The sequence below is a fragment of the Girardinichthys multiradiatus genome, chromosome 6 (assembly GCF_021462225.1).
Source record: "Girardinichthys multiradiatus isolate DD_20200921_A chromosome 6, DD_fGirMul_XY1, whole genome shotgun sequence".
Taxonomy (NCBI): Eukaryota; Metazoa; Chordata; class Actinopteri; order Cyprinodontiformes; family Goodeidae; genus Girardinichthys; species Girardinichthys multiradiatus.
In genome coordinates this window covers 5,578,751-5,600,084 of record NC_061799.1, presented here as the reverse complement: position 1 = coordinate 5,600,084, position 21,334 = coordinate 5,578,751, and the positions used below count along the sequence as shown (strand labels likewise).

The 21,334-nt window shown below is 43.6% G+C and overlaps 1 protein-coding gene and 1 pseudogene across 1 annotated transcript; both read right to left on the bottom strand.

Moving 5' to 3' along the window:
* Positions 1–673: 673 nt before the first annotated feature.
* pif1 (PIF1 5'-to-3' DNA helicase homolog (S. cerevisiae)) lies at positions 674–15,058 on the bottom strand. Its single transcript, XM_047367395.1, has 13 exons — positions 14,925–15,058; positions 14,244–14,804; positions 13,290–13,413; positions 13,053–13,178; positions 12,426–12,579; positions 11,799–11,913; positions 11,425–11,531; positions 10,217–10,356; positions 9,762–9,868; positions 9,588–9,675; positions 7,753–7,898; positions 1,072–1,263; positions 674–859 (listed from the first exon to the last, which is right to left on the bottom strand). The coding sequence occupies exons 2-13, from the start codon at positions 14,793–14,795 to the stop codon at positions 821–823; spliced, it is 1,890 nt and encodes a 629-aa protein (XP_047223351.1). The 5' UTR covers positions 14,796–14,804; positions 14,925–15,058; the 3' UTR covers positions 674–820.
* Positions 15,059–18,338: 3,280 nt separating this feature from the next.
* Positions 18,339–19,927, bottom strand: LOC124869784 (annotated as a pseudogene).
* Positions 19,928–21,334: the final 1,407 nt, after the last annotated feature.

The following is a 21,334-nucleotide window of genomic DNA, read 5'->3' as shown; positions in this document are numbered from 1 at the left end:
AGTTGACTTTTTCCATGATATTCTGATTTTTTTTGACATGTGCCTATAGACAGGTGTGTGCCGGCCCAGATTCTGTCCAACCACCTGAATTTACCACAGGTCTGCTCCGATAAGCTGTAGAAACATCAAGGATGTTCTGTGGAAACAGGATTCACCTGAACACAGGTTGCGCTTCATGGCAAAGGTTTTGAATACATGTGTACATTAAGTGTATTTGGAAAATATATATATATAAAAAAAAACCATGGTGTGTGTAGAGTTCAGGGAAATGAGTTAAATCCAAATTGGAATAAGGCTAACCAAATGTGAAAAACATGAAGCACTGAATACTTTCTGGATGCCCTGTAAACAAGCGGTTACTCTGGGTAACAATTTTAAGTTAAATCACAGTGGGTTAAAGATCTTCACGTTTTTCCCCCAACAATTTCTTGAGTAAAGCATCACCTGATTGTGTCAAGCTACTTGGGTTAAGAGTTAAATTGGTCAAATATTCACCATTAAACTAAAGTGGCAGAAGTTAATCTTTGGCTACCATACAGATGACTTAACATTTTCACACACTCAGTTATTTCTCATTCTTTTTAGCATTAACCATATACAATGACAAAAGACAAATAGGGCAAGAACTTTATTTCAGAACAAACTACAATAAATTACAAATCATGCCATGATTAAAAAAAAAAAAAAGTTGCAGTAATCAACAGCAGATGGCAGTCAAACTAAAACTGAGCTTGGTTGAGGTTTCAGGAAACATTCACATATTAAAATAATAAGTCATGCACACAGTGCATACTGGTTCAGGAGATGGAGATGTTCCTCATCAAGCATTTTCTTTGGAGATAAAATCATCCATTGAAGCCTGTAAGGGAGGCAAGGTTTGGGAATCAACTGAATCAATTCTTAGGATATTCCTCTAAAAGCTTCCATCAGTTCATGGCTTAATTATTCAAAGTTATATGTTAAAGCACCGATTTAGGTTAAATCACGTTTACCCACAACCGGTTTATATAATCTGAAAGAATCAACTACGTCCTCTAGGTACACTGCTGATGGGAAGAGCTCTGCACTCACCTGCATGAGCAACCTCGCTTTCCTCAGCTTCTTATAGAAGAGGAGAACATCTGGATCTGCCCGGACAACATGGGGGTCAAAGTCCATGACCCTAAGACCCTCTAAGCTCCGGGCTCGAGACAGGGCCACATAGGCCTGGCCGCTCTCAAACACCCGAGCCAGAGAGATCTCAACACAGTCCAGAGTCATTCCCTGTAAAATAAAGGCAATCAAAGTGTTATTGGTTTCCAACATCTGCAACAGAAATGCAGCAGGACAAGAGTGGACTATGTCAATATCTGATCCCAATTTAAATTTTCCAATCAAGATTCAAATTTGGCAAAAAACAGGATTTTTTTTTCTTAAAATTTAATATCCAAAGATTATATTGCTTTGTCTCCACATCTCACAATTTTGAAAATGCTCCAGAAGACATTGATGCAACATTCAGATTCACAGGCATCAGCTATCCCTCCCCCATTCTTTGCTTATGTACTCTGCCAGCCATGTCTCTTGGCAGAAGATATGCAGAAAGCCTTAAAATAAATAAATTCATGCTTTATTGCAGTAGTATATCAGACTAAAGAAGACATAGAAAAACCCAGCATTTAATTGGTAAATGTATTCAGCAGGCAACTGAAGCATTATTAATTTATAGACTTTTACTAGAGGCTATGTTGTCTGGGGCCTAAATGCCCCTGGTAGGGTCTCCTATGGCAAACATGCTCTAGGTGATGGGTCAGACAAAGAATGGTTCAAGAACCCCTCATGAAGAACAAAATATCGAGGCACGTGACGTCGCCCGGTACGGCGGAGCCGGGGTCCCACCCTGGAGCCAGGCCTGGGGTCGGGACTCGTCGGAGAGCGCCTAGTGGCCGGGTTGCTCCTCGCGGGACCCGGCCGGGCCAAGCCCGAACGAGAGACGCGAGGCCATTTCCAGTGGGCCCACCACCTGCAGGGGGAACCATGAGGGACCGGTGCAAAGAGGATTGGGTGGCGGATGAAGGTGGAGACCTCAGCGGCCCGATCCCCGGATGCTTAGGCTGGCTCTAGGGACGTGGAATGTCACCTCGCTGGGGGGGAAGGAGCCTGAGCTTGTGCGGGAGGTCAAGAGATATCGACTAGAAATAGTCGGGCTCGCCTCCACGCACAGCGTGGGCTCTGGAACCTATCTCCTTGAGAGGGGTTGGACTCTCTTCTACTCTGGAGTGGCCCACGGGGAGAGGCGGCGGGCTGGTGTGGGTTTGCTTGTTGCCCCCCAGCTCAGCCGTCTCGTGTTGGGGTTTACCCCAGTGGATGAGAGGGTCGTATCCCTGCGCCTTCGGGTTGGGGAGAGGTCTCTGACTATCATCTCAGCCTACGGGCCGAGTGGTAGTGCGGAGTACCCGGCCTTCTTGGCGTCCCTGTCGGGGGTGCTGGATAGTGCCCCTCCCGGGGACTCCATTATTCTGCTAGGGGACTTCAACGCCCACGTGGGGAACGACAGTGACACCTGGAGAGGCGTGATCGGGAGGAATGGCCTCCCCGATCTGAATCCGAGTGGTGTTTTGTTATTGGACTTCTGTGCTAGTCACGGATTGTCCATAACGAACACCATGTTCAAACATAAGGGTGTCCATCAGTGCACTTGGCACCAGGACACCCTAGGCAGGAGGTCGATGATCGACTTTGTTGTCGTATCATCAGACCTTCGGCCGCATGTTTTGGACACTCGGGTGAAGAGAGGGGCTGACCTGTCCACTGATCATCACCTGGTGGTGAGTTGGATCCGCTGGAGGAGGAGAAAGCCAGACAGACTTGGCAGGCCCAAGCGCATAGTGAGGGTCTGCTGGGAACGCCTGGCGGAGCCCTCGGCCAAGGATGTATTCAACTCCAACCTCCGGGAGAGCTTCGACCAGATCCCGGAGGATGTTGGAGACATAGAGTCCGAGTGGACCATGTTCTCTGCATCTATTGTCGATGCTGCTGCCCATAGCTGCGGCCGTAAGGTCTGCGGTGCCTGTCGTGGCGGCAATCCCAGAACCCGGTGGTGGACACTGGCAGTAAGGGATGCTGTTAAGCTGAAGAAGGAGTCCTATCGGCTGTGGTTGGCTTGTGGGACTCCTGAGGCGGCTGACGGGTACCGTGAGGCCAAGCGTGCTACGGCCCGGGCTGTGGCAGAGGCAAAAACTCAGGCCTGGGAAGAGTTCGGTGAGGCCATGGAGAAGGACTACCGGTTGGCCTCGAAGCGATTCTGGCAAACCGTCCGGCGCCTCAGGAGGGGGAAGCAGTGCTTTGCCAACACTGTTTATAGTGGGGGCAGGAGACTGCTGACCTCGACTGAGGACATTATCGGGCGGTGGAAGGAGTACTTCGAGGATCTCCTCAATCCCGCCATCACGCATTCCGTGGTGGAAACAGAGGCTGGGGACTCGGGGTTGGACTCTTTCATCACCCAGGCTGAAGTCACCGAGGTGGTTAAAAAGCTCCGCGGTGGCAAGGCTTCGGGGGTGGATGAGATCCGCCCTGAGTACCTCAAGTCTCTGGATGTTGTAGGGCTGTCATGGTTGACACGCCTCTTCAACATTGCGTGGCGGTCGGGGACAGTGTCTCTGGACTGGCAGACTGGGGTGGTGGTCCCCCTTTATAAGAAGGGGAACCGGAGGGTGTGTTCCAACTACAGGGGGATCACACTCCTCAGCCTCCCTGGTAAGGCCTACGCCAGGGTATTGGAGAGGAGAGTCCGACCAATAGTCGAACCTCGGCTTCAGGAGGAACAGTGTGGTTTTCGTCCCAGCCGTGGAACACTGGACCAGCTCTATACCCTCTACAGGGTGCTCGAGGGTTCATGAGAGTTTGCCCAACCGGTTCACATGTGTTTTGTGGACCTGGAGAAGGCATTCGACTGTGTCCCTCGTGATGCCCTGTGGGGGGTGCTCCAGGAGTATGGAATCTCGGGGGCCCTTTATTAGGGGCCATCCGGTCCCTGTACGAGCGGAGCAGGAGTTTGGTCCGCATTGCCGGCACTAAGTCGGACCTGTTCCCAGTGCATGTTGGACTCCGGCAGGGCTGCCCTTTGTCACCGGTCCTTTTCATAACTTTTATGGACAGGATTTCTAGACGCAGCCAAGGGCCGGAGGGGGTCTGGTTTGGGGACCAGTGGATTTCGTCTCTTCTTTTTGCAGATGACGTGGTCCTGCTGGCCCCCTCTAGCCAAGACCTACAGCATGCGCTGCGGCGGTTCGCAGCCGAGTGTGAAGCGGCTGGGATGAGGATCAGCTCCTCCAAGTCCGAGGCCATGGTACTCGACCGGAAAAGGGTGGCTTGTCCTCTTCAGGTTGGAGGGGAGTTCCTGCCTCAAGTGGAGGAGTTTAAGTATCTCGGGGTCTTGTTCACGAGTGAGGGAAGAATGGAGCGGGAGATCGACAGACGGATCGGTGCGGCTGCCACAGTAATGGGGGCACTGTGCCGGTCCATTGTGGTGAAGAGAGAGCTGAGCCGAAAAGCAAAGCTCTCAATTTACTGGTCGGCCTACGTTCCTACCCTCACCTATGGCCATGAACTTTGGGTCATGACCGAAAGAACGAGATCACGGATACAAGCGGCTGAAATGAGCTTCCTCCGTAGGGTGGCCGGGCACTCCCTTAGAGATATGGTGAGGAGCTCGGCCATCCGGGAGGGGCTCAGAGTAGAGCCGCTGCTCCTCCACATCGAGAGGAGCCAGTTGAGGTGGCTCGGGCATCTATACCGGATGCCTCCTGGACGCCTTCCTCGGGAGGTGTTCCAGGCACGTCCCACCGGGAGGAGGCCCAGGGGACGGCCCAGGACACGCTGGAGGGACTATGTCTCTCGGCTGGCCTGGGAACGCCTTGGGCTCCCCCTGGAGGAACTGGAGGAGGTGTCTGGAGAGAGGGACGTCTGGGCGTCTCTGCCGAGTCTGCTGCCCCCGCGACCCGGTCCTGGATAAGCGGAAGACGACAAACGAACGAACTTTTACGTTGATCAGACTTTTTTTTTTTCCCCCATTGACTAAATAAGTCAATGACTTTGTTTCCCTGGGGTATAAATATGAGACAAAGGTCCATTTATTTAGCCACTGGACCCATATCCATCTTACCTTTAGACACAGCAGGATGGTAAAGGAGGTTAAAAACTAGAATATAAAAATCACCAAAGCTCAGTTAAAGACTGTCACCCAGGCATCTCCAAATCTCCATCAACCATTCGATGCCAAGAAAAAATAAATAAAAACTTCTGTCCTACCATCACAAACATAAACATGTAGAGTTTGACGAACTACTGGGACACTCTGGGTGGGTTTGGTGTGAAAGGAAGAATATATGGAAAAGCACCTCGTGGTCAGAATCAGAATCAGAATCAGAAAAGCTTTATTGCCAAGTACATTTTTGGACATACAAGGAATTTGTTTTGGCGTAGTCGGTGCAATACAATACAAATTAAACCGTATAAACATATCTACAATATAATATAAATATATGTGCACAGTTTTAAGTGAGTGAGAGTAAATATAGAGCAGTATAAGATGCAAGAGCAATACAACAGTGCAGGTGATCATTGTGCAAGTAAAGCAGTGCAAGTAAAGCAGGAGTCCAAGCTGAGCGTTAATGTAACTCATTACAGTTACAAGTTACAAGTGTCCTGTCAGCAAAAAAAGGGGAGTGTGGCGGAAAGGGACAGTGTCAGGGTGGTTTCCGGGCTTTGTTAACCAGGCTGGTGGCAGATGGGAAAAAACTGTTCTTGTGGCGTGAGGTTTTGGTCCGGATGGACCGCAGCCTCCTGCCAGAGGGGAGAGTCTCAAAGAGTCTGTGACCGGGGTGGGAGGGATCAGCCAGAATCTTCCCTGCCCGCTTCAGGGTCCTGGAGGTGTACAGTTCCTGGAGCGACAGTAGACTGCAGCCAATCACCTTCTCAGCAGACCGAATGACACGCTGCAGCCTGCCCTTATCCTTGGCTGTAGCAGCGGCGTACCAGATAGTGATGGAGGAGGTGAGGATGGACTCAATGATGGCTGTGTAGAAGTGCACCATCATAGTCTTTAAACATGTAGAGTTTGACGAACTACTGGGACACTCTGGGTGGGTTTGGTGTGAAAGGATCCGCCACTATACAAAAGTATAGTGGCGGATCAGTGATGCTGTGGGCCAGTTTCTCCTCCGAAGCCCTTGAAAGAGTGTAATGTTGTTCTCAACTCTTAGACAAACCAGGAGATGGGGTTGTGGTGGTGGCGCAGGGGTAAAGTGTGCAACCAGTGTATGGCGGCTGCAGTCATCAATGCAGCCGTCATGGGTTTACGTCACAGGTTCAAGTCCTGGCCCGTTGACCATCCCCCCCCCCCCTCTTTGGACTAAACATTGGTGGCCACTGGGTTTTACAGCAGGATAATCCAAAATATGTGGCTAACTTGACACAAGTGGTTCAAAAATAAGCCTAATCTTCCGTCAACTCAGCTCTTAAAAAAAAAACAAAAAAAAAAACACTACAGAAATGTTGGGGCTAAGCTGGAAACAGAAAAAAGTAGCATCGTGGCAGATCCAGAAGAGATGTATAGACAGGAACGGTTAGAGATCCTCTCTGCGTGCTTTGAAATGTTATGAGAAACTTAAATGGTGTCTTGTTAGCTAAACGAGGTTGAGTATTGGCAGCTGGGGCACCAGTACTCATCTCTATGGTGTTTTTATAAAAACTATTCAAATTTTTTAACCTCCACAGAATAAACTTTTATAGTGAGAGATTATGATGCTGCTGCTATAAAAAGACATATTTGAAGGCAGCTTTTAGCAGATGTTTACCAGAGCTACATAGAAACCAGGCCAGAAAAGCATTGTTTCACAAATTTTCTGCCAGGATGCAGAAATACGTCTGTTGGTGCAGACGTTGGCACCACTTCCTCTCACTCCAAAAGTTTGACTATTTCAGTTCCATTTTAACCATTGTATTCATAATCTATTTTATATCCTGTGATGGACCAGTACCCATCTTAAATGTCAGAGCACCAAAAAAAAAAAGAAAAAGGGTGAAGTTCTGCTAAAGAATAGTCTTGTGGTTGCAGATATCGTCGCTGTAGATCAAACCCTGCTCTCAGTGCTCAACCAATGAACCCAATTATCCAGAGGCCCCTTCTCCAGCCAATTATTGAGTCTGGGGTCAGGATGTAGTGGCAGGAGTGGCTTCAGGGGTAGAGCTGCTAGTGAAGCAGCAAAGAGTCATTTCCTTTTCAAACAGAATTGTGGCCACTAGTCGCACCTTACCCACCTCCCTCAGCCAGTAATGGGATCGTGAAAAGGTTGGCAGGAACATTGTCGGGTTGTATTTCCAAACTGAAGAGCAACAGGAAATCAAGAGCAAGTTCTCAGACATCACAGCAGACTGGACCTGAAAGTGGCAAAATCTAATAGATCTAAGATTTAGAGCGCAGGTGATGAGAACCATTTTGATTCAGCTTTCTCTCTTACTGAGAACCGGCACAAAAGGGAAGCAATTATAAAAATAAATTTAAAAAAACAATCGACCAATCGAGCTCCAAGGCAAACTCAATCATTTACTGTTCTGTAGAACATTAAGAAAAAGCGGAATTCAAGTGAAACCCAATTCCTGCATTCTATAGTAAACATAGAAAGCTGGCTTTGACAGAATCCTTGGTGAGAGTGATCATTCCTGCATTTGTGTCCGAGTTGTTACCGATGTGTTGGATACCGGACTCACCTGGCTCTTGTGGATGGAGATGGCCCAGGCCAGTTTTAATGGCAGCTGCCGTCGGCTTAAATAGATCCCTCCAGCAGATTTAAACACCCAGCGCTCCAGCTTCAGCACCTCTGTGACCCCACACAGGAAGCGCACACATGGAAATCCTGAGGACCACAAATGAGCCAGTATACGGATCAGGAAAAGGTCAACTCTTTTGAACAATGGTGTTCTTGATGGGGAGCTGTTCGGTGCTTGATGTACAGGTACACCTCAGTAAATACGGTGTGTTCTGACAAGGCTCGCTTCTCAGATTAAAAAGTACCTTAAACATACTTTTCATTAAGTCCACATTTCTGAACTAAAAAGATTTTTTTTCCTGATGTAATATTCTAATCTTGAATGTTGAGTTTTTATTAGCTGGAATCAGAAAATCATGAAAAATAATGCTAGAAAACATCAGTCTGTGTGGATTTATGGAATTAGTCTACATGTTTTTCACTAAGTGTATAAAGTTACTGAAATGAATGTTTTAATAATATTCTATGTTGTTGAGAAACATGCTGGCATCTGAAATCACCAGGTTAATGTATAAGAACCCCCCGCACATCCTAGGTCAAAATTCCAACCTCAGTTGCCACCTGTATAAATACCTGATTTGCACAGTGCTCAACCGAATCTCCCACTTGAGCTGAGAATCTCTGCAGCTCCTCCAGAGTTACCATGGGCCTCATCAGTGCTTATAAATGCGCTCCTTACCCGGCCTTTTAGTTTAGGTGGACAACCATGTCTTAGCAAGTTTGCACTTGTGCTGTACTTCATCTTCTGATGAAGGATTGAACAGAGCTCTGTGCGATTTTCAACGCTTGGGATATTGTTTTAAAGCCCAACCTTGCTTTAAACTTCTCCTGAACTTCCTCCGTGACCCGTCTGCATGTCTTTATGATTACATCCAGAACAGCTGGATGTAAGCTGAGATTATATTGCATATTGGTGAACTATTTACTCTTAAGAGGATTTCAACTGGTTGTACTGAATTTTATTTAGTGATAGACTGAAAAGTGAGTGAATACTGTACACCAAACTGAGGTTTTATGTTTAGAAAGAAAAGAGTACAGACATCTTGCACTTCTTTGTGATGCAAGTCAGACAAAACCCTAATAATTTTGTGCTATTGGCAAGCTACGGAAAAAATTATGATAATGATGTGAATAGTTTTGAAGTCTCAGTAGATATGCACTTACCTACTTTAGAATCCTCAAACTTTTCCAGAGTTACCTCTATTTTAAGTCACATTGCATTCACTGCAACTTGAAAATATTGTCATTAAACCTTTTTTTAAAATCATCTTAAAAGGTTTTTATTTTCCAACAGTGCTGCCTGGAGCAGAGTTGGAAAACTGACGAGGGACAGATGGGCTGGTCCCACCAAGCCCAGCCAGTTGTAATCAGAGTACTTCTCTTTGTCGTCTAAACACTGCAAATAAAAGCCTCTAGTGCCACAAAAGCTGCCACAAAATGATTTAAATTCAGAAGTTCCCAAAGTGAGCAGATTCAGCCACTGATCTCCTCCTGCAACGTTGTTGAATAGAGCTAGTAATGTCATGTACAGATTCTTCTACTCACTGTCATCATAGTGGCATTCTGCATGATTTCGTTCTGTTCCACTGAAAGCTGTCAGCAGGGCTCATTTTCATTTGGTTTTAAATTCACTGAAAACATGAACTTTTCTGTCAAAACATTTATGCAGAACACTGAGAAGTAGGGAAATGCCACCCACTTTAGACTTTTTCATGTTGAATAAAACATTGCTCTTCTCTTCAAGTACTGTGGGAATAGAAGAAAACTGATACAAACCATGTTTTCCTGAGTCAAACGCGACCACGACTCCCCGAGCTCCGTTCACCAGACCTCGAGCAACATCCAGGTTTTTGGTCAGCATGACCTTTGGAGTACAAAGGTTTTAAAAGTGTTTTTATCCAAACAGATTTTAGCACATAATGGCTGGAATAATATTGAGTTGAAGTCTACCTGAGCTCCCACTTTCAGCTGGATCAGTCTGCTGACTGGACTGTGAGCATCCATGGTCCTCCCCAGCTCCGGGTCACTATCCAGTGCCTCAAACACTCGCAAAGACCCTGAAGGACAAGAACTGCTTCAGACAGACAACTACAGCTGAGGCTTCTAGCTACAGTATTTTACTGTGACCACAAAAATCACTGCAACATCCTGCTGCCTTGGTCAAACTGTTTTCGATGCACTTATGTTACAAAAATAAAAGGCTCCCCAGAGCTGGAAACAACATTACTCAGAACACAAACTGCTTCCAGCAGACACTGAAAACACTGCAGGATGGCAGTGGAGAGCAGTTTAATTGGGTCACTTTTCAATTTAAGCAGAGTGACCAGAACTCAAACGAAGTTAATACCTGCATCAGGTTAGGGGGGAAATAAATGGGTCAATCAGCAAGTAGTGAGTATTCAGACCTGGCAGCTGCTGGAGTTTGCTCTCATTCGTGAGCTCCACGTCATCCTTGTGTGTACACAGCCTGGTGGCAAGAATCCCATCTCGCTCTATCTGATGATAAGCGCTTTTCATCAACTTGGCTGTGACTTCCTCTGTCACCCTGAGTTATTGTGACACAGAACATTTCCTTCAGAAACAGCCCAAGCTCAAAAAGATGGACCAGCTCTGGGTGGACAACATTAGTTTTATAGAACTTAGAAAAACAAAGTGATTAAAATACATTCATCCTTCCTAAGGGATCTGGTCCATCTCATGTTTTAAACATGTTTAAATCCAAGATCTAGCGTACAAGAACTGCAGAAAAGATTCCACGGGCCATTACTTGTTCACAGGAACATGACACACTGCATGCTGCTGCAGCTCGTAGAATCCCATTTGTGGAGAACTAATCACATACAGAAAATCAAAGATGTGTCAATCACTGATCAGTTTGAGCTGTTTACACCTTGAAACTTGCCCATGGCATCAAATTCATTGACAATGAGATCATGGATTGTTTATTGGAGCTGCCTGGTGGGATTCCCACAGGTGCAGTCAGAGCAGCGATGACATGTAATACGCAAAGCAACAGCACCACTAAGAGCATTAATGAATTACTTTCAGAGATGCCCACCTGATGTGGAGCTGATGGTGTTCTTAGCCTAAAACAAGACCAGCAAAAACCATACCACTTCAATTCTCTGACCAATCCATGTTGGAAAACGTGGACCTACACACCCTGTGATGCAATCAGGCTCCGCCACAGTGCCATCAGTTAAGCCAGGTAACTAGACTGGTTTTAACAGGTATAATTGAGAGCTCACGGAGTTCTTGATGCACTGCAAAATACCTTTTAACACTCTGCAAATACCATCCATGGTTTGGTTTTTATTGTTGTGGCACAGTCTTACTAGTGTAACAAAAACCTGAATTCTTCAAATGAGCAAACTGATATACACTGATGTAAAACTCCTGATATACAGGGAGGAATAACTGATGATCAGATAATCGCAACATTTGATTGCTGCTACTTTCATTCTTAAATTTTATGGAAGCAGCAATTAGTAGTAGGGCCAATTGATGGTATTTCACCTAGTATAGTCCATTAAATAACAGGTAGTATTTAAAAAAAGAAAAGGATAATGAAACAAGCAGAAAAGAATAATTAATTGAATGGTGCTTGTTTTACCTGCCCACCCTCACTGCCTGCAGGAGGGAGATGAAGTTCTGGTCTGTTTGCCTCCTCACTTCTGTTAACTCCATGTTGACCTGGATCACCTTCCGCCAACTCCTGGCCTGAAAATTCACAGTTGAAACATTTTTTCATGAACATCATGTGTATTATGAATCAATATAGGCAGAGCTGTAATGACTCACGGATATTCAAACCAGTCCTAGCATATTCATTATACCAAGAAAAAGTAATGCATGCATCCACTCAACATGTAGTATCATCTCCAGTTACATAAATAAGACCAAGTGTAAGTCAGCAGCACTACTTGCATAGTTTAAACAGTTTAGCTTCTCTTTAAACAAACTGAGAAACAGTTAGAGAAGGCCAACCTGGAAGCAGAAGCTGGCCTTTTCTTTTCTTTTAGAAACTGGAGGCAGTTGAAGGAAGTCCCCACATAGAATTAGCTGGATGCCTCCAAACGGCTGCGTGGACCTCCTCACCGACCTGTCCAACAGACAGAATGAGAAACGCTTCTACATTACTGGATCAAACACAGTCAGTCACAACACACAGCTGAAACTCTGTTGCCGAGCAACAGACCTGAAACCTAAAAGATCTGTATAGGAGGAGTGGACCAAAATCCCTGCTGCAGTGTGTGCAAACCTGGTCAAGAACTTCTGACCTCTGTAATTGTAAAAGATTTCTGTACAATAAGTTCTATTTTCCTATTGTATCAAATGCTCATTTCATTTCAGTTTTTTTAGATTCTGCCTCCCACAGTTAAAGTATACCTGCAATAAAAATTACAGACTTCTCCAATCTTAAGTTAGTGTCATTTTTTAATTTGTAATTTAAAAATGACAAATGTCCTATAGTAGGAATTTATCAAATATTATAAGTTGCCTTTTTTGAAGAGGTCATGTAACATTTGTGGTTCATTATTCCTAAAAATTAAACTGACTTCTTTTTTTTTTAAACTAAAGCTGATGACATACAGGTTTAAGCTATAATCCCACCTGGCTACGGACTCGAGCTTGTCAAAGAACTGGGCATCCACCATGGAGACCTCATCAACGATGAGGTGTCGACAGCTGGTCCAGTGTTGCAGCACACCGGGCCGCTGAGCTAGCTCGATACATTGCTCAAGGGCGGCGGAGCCGGAGCCAATACCTGGAATAAAGCACGGAAATGGAACAAACATCAGTTAATGCGAAAAAACCTCACATCCCTTTCTGAAGTGTTAATACTCAGAAACACTGAGTCATGCAGTGCATTTGAGCCCAGAAGTGTGATTCTACACTAGCACAAAAATAAAGTGCTTTATAAGTGAAACCTGAATGAATTCTGCTAAACTTTCAATGGTTCGGGCTAAATGTTATGGACATTTTGATTGCACTGATTACCTGACAAAACTAATTACACATAGGCAGGAAGAGGATGTATCCTGATTGTTGATTAGACCAAAGAAAATAATATATAGAAAACTAATTTTAACAACCCTGTCTCTACTCAATCTGAAAACTGCTCAACTATATCCATCAACCATTAAGGCCAGTGTATGATGCTAAAACAACCTCTACACATCCTAAGCCTTTAACCTTAAGATGAAAATCATTTCGTCTGAGGCCCACTGGATGACTGACCTGCAAAGCTGTGCAGTGTTGTTCCTCCAATGTGACATGCAGCCACTCCTGTGCTGGCTGTTGCAAATGTGCTTTTTGGAGGGAGAGATCCAATGATTCTCTTCAGCAAAAAGGACTTTCCTGTACCTGGAAATAAAATCAATGCCTTAAATGTACATTTTAAAAGGCATCAGTCATAGGGTGATTCAGTAAGACTGTACAATGTGAAAGAGTTTCAGCAAAGATTAAAAATAATACCAGCACTTCCAGTGAAGAAGACATTCTTGCCACTTAGCACTGCACTGAGAACAGCAGCCTGCTCTTTGCTGAGCTTCCGTGCAGGGAGAGATAAAATGGCTCTCTTACTTGGATTGCCCTTCACCTATAATCACCACAAAGACGTGATGAGTCTCCGAAGCACAGAAGGATGTGCAGAAATAAAGGTTGGAGATTGAATTAGAAAGCAGAATAAGGTGACTTTAATAATGCAAGTTTCAATGAAGATACCCTGATGAGGAATTAGTACAGACTGATAGTGTCTTGAAAAAGTCATCATACCCTTTGAATTTCTGACAATTTATTGTGTTACAGTTACAAAATATAATGTATTTACTTGGGATTTAATGTGATCGACAGGAAGAAAAAAAGCACAGCTTCTAAAGTTTTACAAATGAAATTGTGAAAAGTGGGCTGTGCACTTGTTTCTGAAGATTTTAGCCCCATTCACAAAATAACACCAGACTGGTGTGAAAGTTTCTGTGTAGCAATTGAAGCCTTGCTAAAGATTCTTATTTGGATTTATCTCTGGATTTTAACTGGACCATTCTAACAGATGAATATGGGTCAATCTAAAACATTCCACATAGCTCTTGTTTAACGTGTAGGTGATCCTCTGCACCCTTTGCAACCTCTAACAGATTTTCTTTCAGCCTGAATTTGTTAAGTTTTAATGCTGCTACTTATTTTTTTAATTTTTAATTTTATTTATTCTTTAAAATACCAAAATTGACAACTTCAGATTTTTGTCGTTTTCACAAATTAAATCAGATGTTATGATCACTACCATTTTCACTAATTATGTTTTTACCCTTACCAGACCAAATTTTTGGATGACCACTCTTTACTTCTACTTAAGTAAAACTTTATTGCAGTAATGTTACTGTTACTCTGGCACAATTTTTGGCCAGTCTACCAACCTCTGGTGTCACTCACCGGGCTGCAGCTGGCATCACTGCGGGGCCGTTTGACCTGCTGGCCTGTACCCGCAGCATTCCCCCTGTTGGTGCGGTCTGTCAGCCCGGCTGGAGCAGTTCTGTTTCGCAGCTCATTCACCTTCTGGATGTCTTTCTGCTGCAGAGGGCTGATGGCCTCGAAGCTGCGGGGCAGGCCGGCCTTCAGCTTCTCTCGGTCGGTCAGAGGCTTACCGATCTGCCAGGCCTGGTGCTTGATGCTGAGGGTTTTCAGGAAAAGCTTCAGCCGGTCAGGAGGACAGTTGGAGAAGAGTACCTGAATGCTTTCAGGAAGCAGCTTCACAGTGCATTTCCCATCGCTGGTGAACTTGGTGAAGAGCCTAAACTCTTTCAGAAGGTAACTGTGTGCTATTTTTCCGTCGTGCACACGGAGGACGATCTCTTGGAACTCGTTGCGGCCCAGAGCAACGGAGGCTTTGCGGATGAGCTGTCTCCGGGTGGCCTGCCCGCAGCTGTTCAGCCGCTCCACCGTCACACAGCACTGCAGCTGGGCTCCATCCTCTCCTACTAACATCGCAACTTTCTGACAAATAACAGTTAATCACATTAGTTGCTAAACTGCACCGCAGCTTACGACGTCTTGTTTCATAACAATTAAACGTGATTACATGATGCAGTAAAAGCACTTTAATTGTGTTCTTACCCTTGATTTAAAAAAGATCCGCCAACGTTTATGTTTCGGTAGCGGCGGAGCAGCTGTTTACACTGGCAATCAACCATCGACTTTTAAATTTTTTAGACAGTGAAATCAGCGAATCACACACCGACGCCTTTGACCAATCATGACAAGGGGGTTCAAAACCCCAACCAATGAGAGACGAGAAGAGACGCCCCTTACTGTAGCAACGACCAATGAGCAGAAACGTTATGTGAGCCGCAAATACGAACCGGAAATGACAAAGAACCACCTTAAGGTATCTTTCAATTTATTAAAAAGCAACGTTTCAGCCAGAAGAGGTTGAATTTTTTAAAAAGAGGAAGGTTCTTAAAATCAAAATGAAAGTAACAGAGTCTGCAACCTTGAAAGAAAGAAAGAAAGACAGACAGAAAGACAGACAGACAGACAGACAGACAGAGAGATAGATAGATAGATAGATAGATAGATAGATAGATAGATAGATAGATAGATAGATAGATAGATAGATAGATAGATAGATAGATAGATAGATAGATAGATAGATAGATAGATAGATAGATAGATAGATAGATAGATAGATAGATAGATAGATAGATAGCCTGGCTCACAGGCTCTGGTTAATCCGAATGGTGCTTTTGTCAGGTTGCGCATCCACTCACTTTACTTGTAAAAGAATCAAAACCTATGTGTCATTTTGACAACTTGTGAAAAGGTTAAAGTGCTATGAATATTTTTGCAAGGCACTGTATACTACAAGCACCTTGATCCAATCCCACAACACTGTCGGATTATTGAATTTATTTTAGCCACATTTACGTGCAAACTAATGACACATCAGTAGCTGCCAATAGTTTGACATACAGGCTTCTAATGCAGAAGACAGGGACTAAGTCATTAATGGCTGACCTGCTCCTGAGCCAAAGGCATTCTTACAACTAAAACTGCAGAATGTTACGAACTGAAATGCAGCCTTTATGACCTTACTGCAGGCAAAATGTTAATTAGTGGTTGTCCACTATTTGTGGTTTTACATCTTAAGTCTTGACTGGGGATTTAGGGTGTGCTCATTGGAACAAGATTACCTTTTTGTGCCTTCAGACATATCCATTATTCTATTAGATTACTTATGAAGACTGCTATGAAAATTTAACCCTTTCTGCATCATATCTGGTCAAAATCAGCACAGTGTCAACATTTAAAGATGTTAAGGTGATATGCGCTCATACAGGAAGTGGAGGCTTTTGAGCTGGATGTACTGATGGTACATTTATAGTAAACACTGGCTTCTGATCCAGCCACAGATTCTGATGTGTTGTGCTCATATTAAAACACATCACATGGCTCTCTGTATTTTAATACTTTGTTTTTCTTTTAAACAGAGAGCAAAATGCAACGTCACTGCTTTTAAAGCAGCAGCTAAAAAGGCATTGGATTTAATATGCATTAAATATGTTCATTTGCGATCTTTAAGTAATAAGTCCACTTTTTCGATGCATTTTGGAGCTACCAGGACCACTTTTATTCAGCACTGGATGCATTAGAGCACATTTTCATTAAAGCTGATGCTGTGACTAGTTTTCATATGAGATGGCACAGAGGCCATTGTTTGCAATTTTAGTTGCCCTTTAACAGCACCAAATTATGAATGTTGGTACAGCTCATCAATCCCTGTAACACAGATTTATTGAAAACATTTTGGTATAACATTAGGAGTCGAATAAAAATGCCTCACAAGTTAAATGTGTCTTTTCATATTGAGTATTGTAAGAGTAGATATTGTCCTATAGACATAATCTCTCCCCATGGCATCAGCTGAGGCATCATGTAGTAATTTCTTTTGTTTTTTCTCTTTCTGTTTTTTTTCCAGGATTATGCAAAAGCCATGTAGTCATTATTTATGGCCAGAGAGGCTAATCATGGATCTGTGGTGTTTATGAAAAACACAACTTTTAAGACAGCCAAACAAGACACTAGCACTGAATTAGGATGTACCCCCCTGGGGACTAGCTGAATTAGAATTTTGTGTCATGCTGCATAACAAGAGTTATTTCTTATAGTACTTGGCAATTCTGTTGGTTATTCTAACATGTAGCAATTTATGTTTTATGTTTGAAAATAAAAACACAAGGTAAATGATATAATGAGGCTGTGAGGGAGCTACAATAGTCATGGTGTTTGAATCTAATCTGTGATGTAGCCTCTTTGTGAGCATGTGTTCTTTTGCAGAAACAGGGTAGACCAATACACACAAGCTGTAATCTAGTCAGTGGTTCTCTTATTCACCCTCCAATATATACGTCAGATGATTGTGTATCTCAAGTTGGGATCATGTGAATTGTTTTAATAAAGCAATGAATGTGTTTAAAAATGCATAGCATTTAGACATATAGGCTATATTTTGCCATGGAAATGTTCACTGTATGTTTTGTGATAAATTTTGTCTCATAACAACCACCAGTTTCAATGTATTTTATTCGGATTCTATGTTCTGGTCCAACACAAAGTATAGCACATCATTGTGAAGTGGAAGAAAAATTAAGCACAGTTTTCTGTGTGGTGTAAAATACCCCCTGAGTAAAATACTTTATAGAACTGCCTGCTTCAGCCTCTGTCCATGTCTGGGGCCATTTGCAGTCTCTAACAAGTTTTATTCTTGGATTATCCTGTATTTAGTTTCCACGATTCTGCCACCACTATTAGGGATGCACTGATATAAAAATGTGGGCCAATATTGATATCCGATATTAATATTGCCATTACGGTCGATAACCCCTCCCGAAAAATGATTACAAGTTGGACATATATATCGGTTACGGTTTTACTTATTGGAACCATACAGATATGGTAAAAAATGGCTAACATTGGTTGACACCGATATTAACCCTCCTGTTGTCCTCATTTTCTGTATACACCCTGTGTCCTCTGGGTCAAAATGACCCATCTTCACTAAACCCCCAATATAAACAGCTTAACTGAATTTTAAACACCAAGTTTCATCTTGCATATTGTCATTGAGCTCAAAATGTGTGAATACTTGAGTTTTCCCTCTTCACTTAAGAAAAGAAAAAAAATTTGCAAAAAGGAGTTTTGAATACATTTTTATTCATTCCAATGACTCAGTTAAATTTTTTTTTCTCCAGTGAACAATTTAAGACAATGTACAATACACAAATATGAAAAATAACACAACCCATTCAACTAATTAGCACATGTAGGGCAGTATACAAGTGCACAGCCCTTGCAGATATATTTCTTACACCTGCAGCACACAGTATGTGTTTTACAGTCCTTCTTTTGAGGGCAGAACTGACATCTCTTCCTCTTACTTGCCCTAGCTGGGGAAGTGGCTGTGGCAGATGGATCCTCAGGTTGATCAGGAGCTCCTGCACTCTGAATAGCTTTCACAACTGCTGCTGAGGGTTATGTGCGGGGGACATGCTTCCTTCTTTCAATGAGTGGAGTTACAAGTGCCTTTCCTAGCTGCTCCAGGAACAACCTCCTCTTGTTCTGCTTATGAGACATCCAGGCTGGGTTGATCTCTCTCCAAATCACAAAAGCATTGTAGGAGGAAACATCAATGATGTTGTGGAAGATGACCAGGGGCCAGTGGGCAGTCATTCTTCTGCAGCTATATGTTCCAATCACCTTATCCAAGTTGTCCACACCTCCTTTGTTGCGGTTGTAGTCTAGGATGATGATTGGCTTCCTGTCCTCACGATCACTAATGTCACCGTTTGTGTGCAGTGTGCTCAGAAGAATTACATTCTTGTTTTTCTTTGAGAGGTAGGAAACTAGAGTGGTGTTGGACATGAGGGCAAACTTTGAGGAGAAGACCTCTCTCTCCTTTGACGCAAGCAGTGCAGGTGGGAGCTCAGGCTTATTCTTTCGAACTGTACTCGAACTCGGACTCCTCATCAGGAGCTGCTGTCCAAGTTCATAAGAGGTGAAGAAATTGTCACATGTCACATTGTGACCCCTCAGTCCCTCTGTCACATCAAGCACAACTCGCATCCCTGGTTTTTCTCTGGGCATCCACTGGTCGGCTTCCCAGTATAGACTTGCATTTTCCAAGCATAGCTTGATTTGGCATCGCAAGCCACCCATGACTTGATCCCATATTTTGCTGGCTTGCTGGGCTTATACTGCCGGAAAGGACAACGACCTTTGGACAAAAGACATTAACATCAGTGATTAGTATCAGTGTCACAGAAAACAGTCAAAAAAATCAATAGTGAAAATCACTTTTATTACAAATATGAAAACAGATTACCTCTAAATGGAACCAGTTGTTCATCCACTGTTACGTCAGGCCCTGGATTGTAGAGGTAGGGCAGCCACTCCACCCACTTGTCCCATACCTCTCTTATGGCTGCAAGTTTGTCTGTCACACGTCTTGCTGGTCTTGACTCACAGTCATCAAATCGCAGCAGTCTTGAATAGGTGTGAAAGACTTTGAGTGGCATTGTGGCTCGGAAAATTGGCCTTCCACTCTCACCATCCCATAGACTAGCTGCAGCCTCACCTCGGGACCTGTATACACCTGCTAAGATTAGCAGCCCTAAGTAGGCCTGCAGGTCAATCTCATCCATCTTTTTCCAGCTGTCTCCATATTTGCAAAAACCCTCCTGATTTGTCATCCCCAGGATAATTTTTTCTATTGCTGGTGTGATAATCAGGTAGAATGTAGACACAATATCATGGGCATGAGAAATGGCATACCTTGTGGGTCCGGGGGTCATCTTTATGATGTTTTGTTCTGCATGCCTACCGTGTAGGTCATATGCTGCTGAGGACCATGTTATTTTGCCATTTTTTGAAAGGAAAGTCTCTCTTTCAGCTTCAGGATTTTCTTCTTCTTCTGAAGATGATTCATCATGCTCTGGGTTGTATTCCTCCCCATCTTCTTCTTCGGATACATCCTCCACTTCCTCTTCTGAATCAGAGTTGTCTTGCTGGACATCTGAGAAAATCAGCTCTACAGGGTCTTGAGCAGTATAACGCACACTCATGGCTTCAGCACAGACAGAATTCAGGATCCTGTTATCTGCAGCACCTTTATAACCTCTGGAAATAAACAGGTGGTCTTCTGAAGCCTGCGAGAACACCACCTGATTTGCCTTGTTTACTTCTGCTACTGATTGATCTGAGACACATCTAAAACATTGTAACATTCTGTGGTTTGTAAATAACTCTGTGACCTTGATTTCAACTCTATTTGTCTCACGGGTCATTTTGACCCGAAGACCACCTTTGTACCTTTTTTTGTACAGCTTATATGGAAATGTGAATAAAAGCAACATTTAACTTTTTCTATTGTTGAGGCCAATCTAGGAAAAGTCATAAAATTTCAAGTAAAAAAAATAGCATTTAGTGGATTTTTTGGGGGGTTTTAACACAGTGGCGGGTCATTTTGACCCAAGGACAACAGGAGGGTTTTAATGCTGATACATCGTTCATCCCTAACCACTATATTTCACCATGCTGGCTTTTCAACACATTCTCCAACTTGAGGTATGGATCTCTGCAGCTCCTCCAGAGTGACTGTGAGCCTCTTGAATGTTTCTCTGATTAACTCTTTCCTTACACAACTTAGTTTAGGTGGACTGACAAATCTCGGTCAGTTTGCAGTTTTTCCATACTCTTTACATTTTGAGATGATGATTGAACTGTAATGTAAGGTGGTTGTTGAGGAGAAACATGGAAACAGGGCAGAGGCAGACGAATGATGGAGATAGAATTTAATGACAAAACTGAGGAACCCACAGAACACCAGGAATAAAAACAGGAACCAGGGCAGGAGCAATGCCAGAATCTAGCAGTGAGAGAAAGAAACCAAGGAGCTTAAATACTGTAGAGATGTGATTGTGGCATGCAAACCAGGTGAGTACAATCAACAGAATGCAGAGCAGCTGGGGGAGAACCTGAGCAGGGAACTGAGGGAAGGATGAATAATAGGCACAGGAAACACTGAATGGAAACACAACTAATTTATAAAAACCCTAAATACAACACTAAAAGGATCTATAAACTCAACAGACAACAAAAACACAAACAGCTGTGGCTCATGACACTAACAGAGCTCTGTGAGGTGTTCATAGGGTGGGAGGTAGTTTTATAACCTAAAGGCCTATACATACTCCTCAAGAATATACAAAGTTGTTCTCTCTCTCCGAGGTGCACAAACAAAATGACATCATTCTCTTCTTGCAGCCCTGGGTTTGGAGTTCTTGCAACTTATTTCTCATGCATGTTTTGGGCCAAACTTTTGTTGTGTGTGGTGTCAGAGAAATATGAAAGTTGTGTGCTACAGTGGTAGAGACCTATGAAGACTTCCTAGGAGTTTGACTTCTTATGCAGTGTGAAAAGTCCTGGCCAAAAAGAATGTTGTCCTTGCAGCCTTGAGTTAAGGAACCAAT

Excerpts from the sequence above, each read along its gene's own strand:
- pif1 (XM_047367395.1), bottom strand. The coding sequence starts at position 14,795 with ATGTTAGTAGGAGAGGATGGAGCCCAGCTGCAGTGCTGTGTGACGGTG. Across the intron at positions 11,914-12,425 it reads AAGCTCGAGTCCGTAGCCAG|GTCGGTGAGGAGGTCCACGC; the intron begins GTGGGATTATAG and ends TCTGTTGGACAG. Across the intron at positions 9,869-10,216 it reads CAAACTCCAGCAGCTGCCAG|GGTCTTTGCGAGTGTTTGAG; the intron begins GTCTGAATACTC and ends CTTGTCCTTCAG.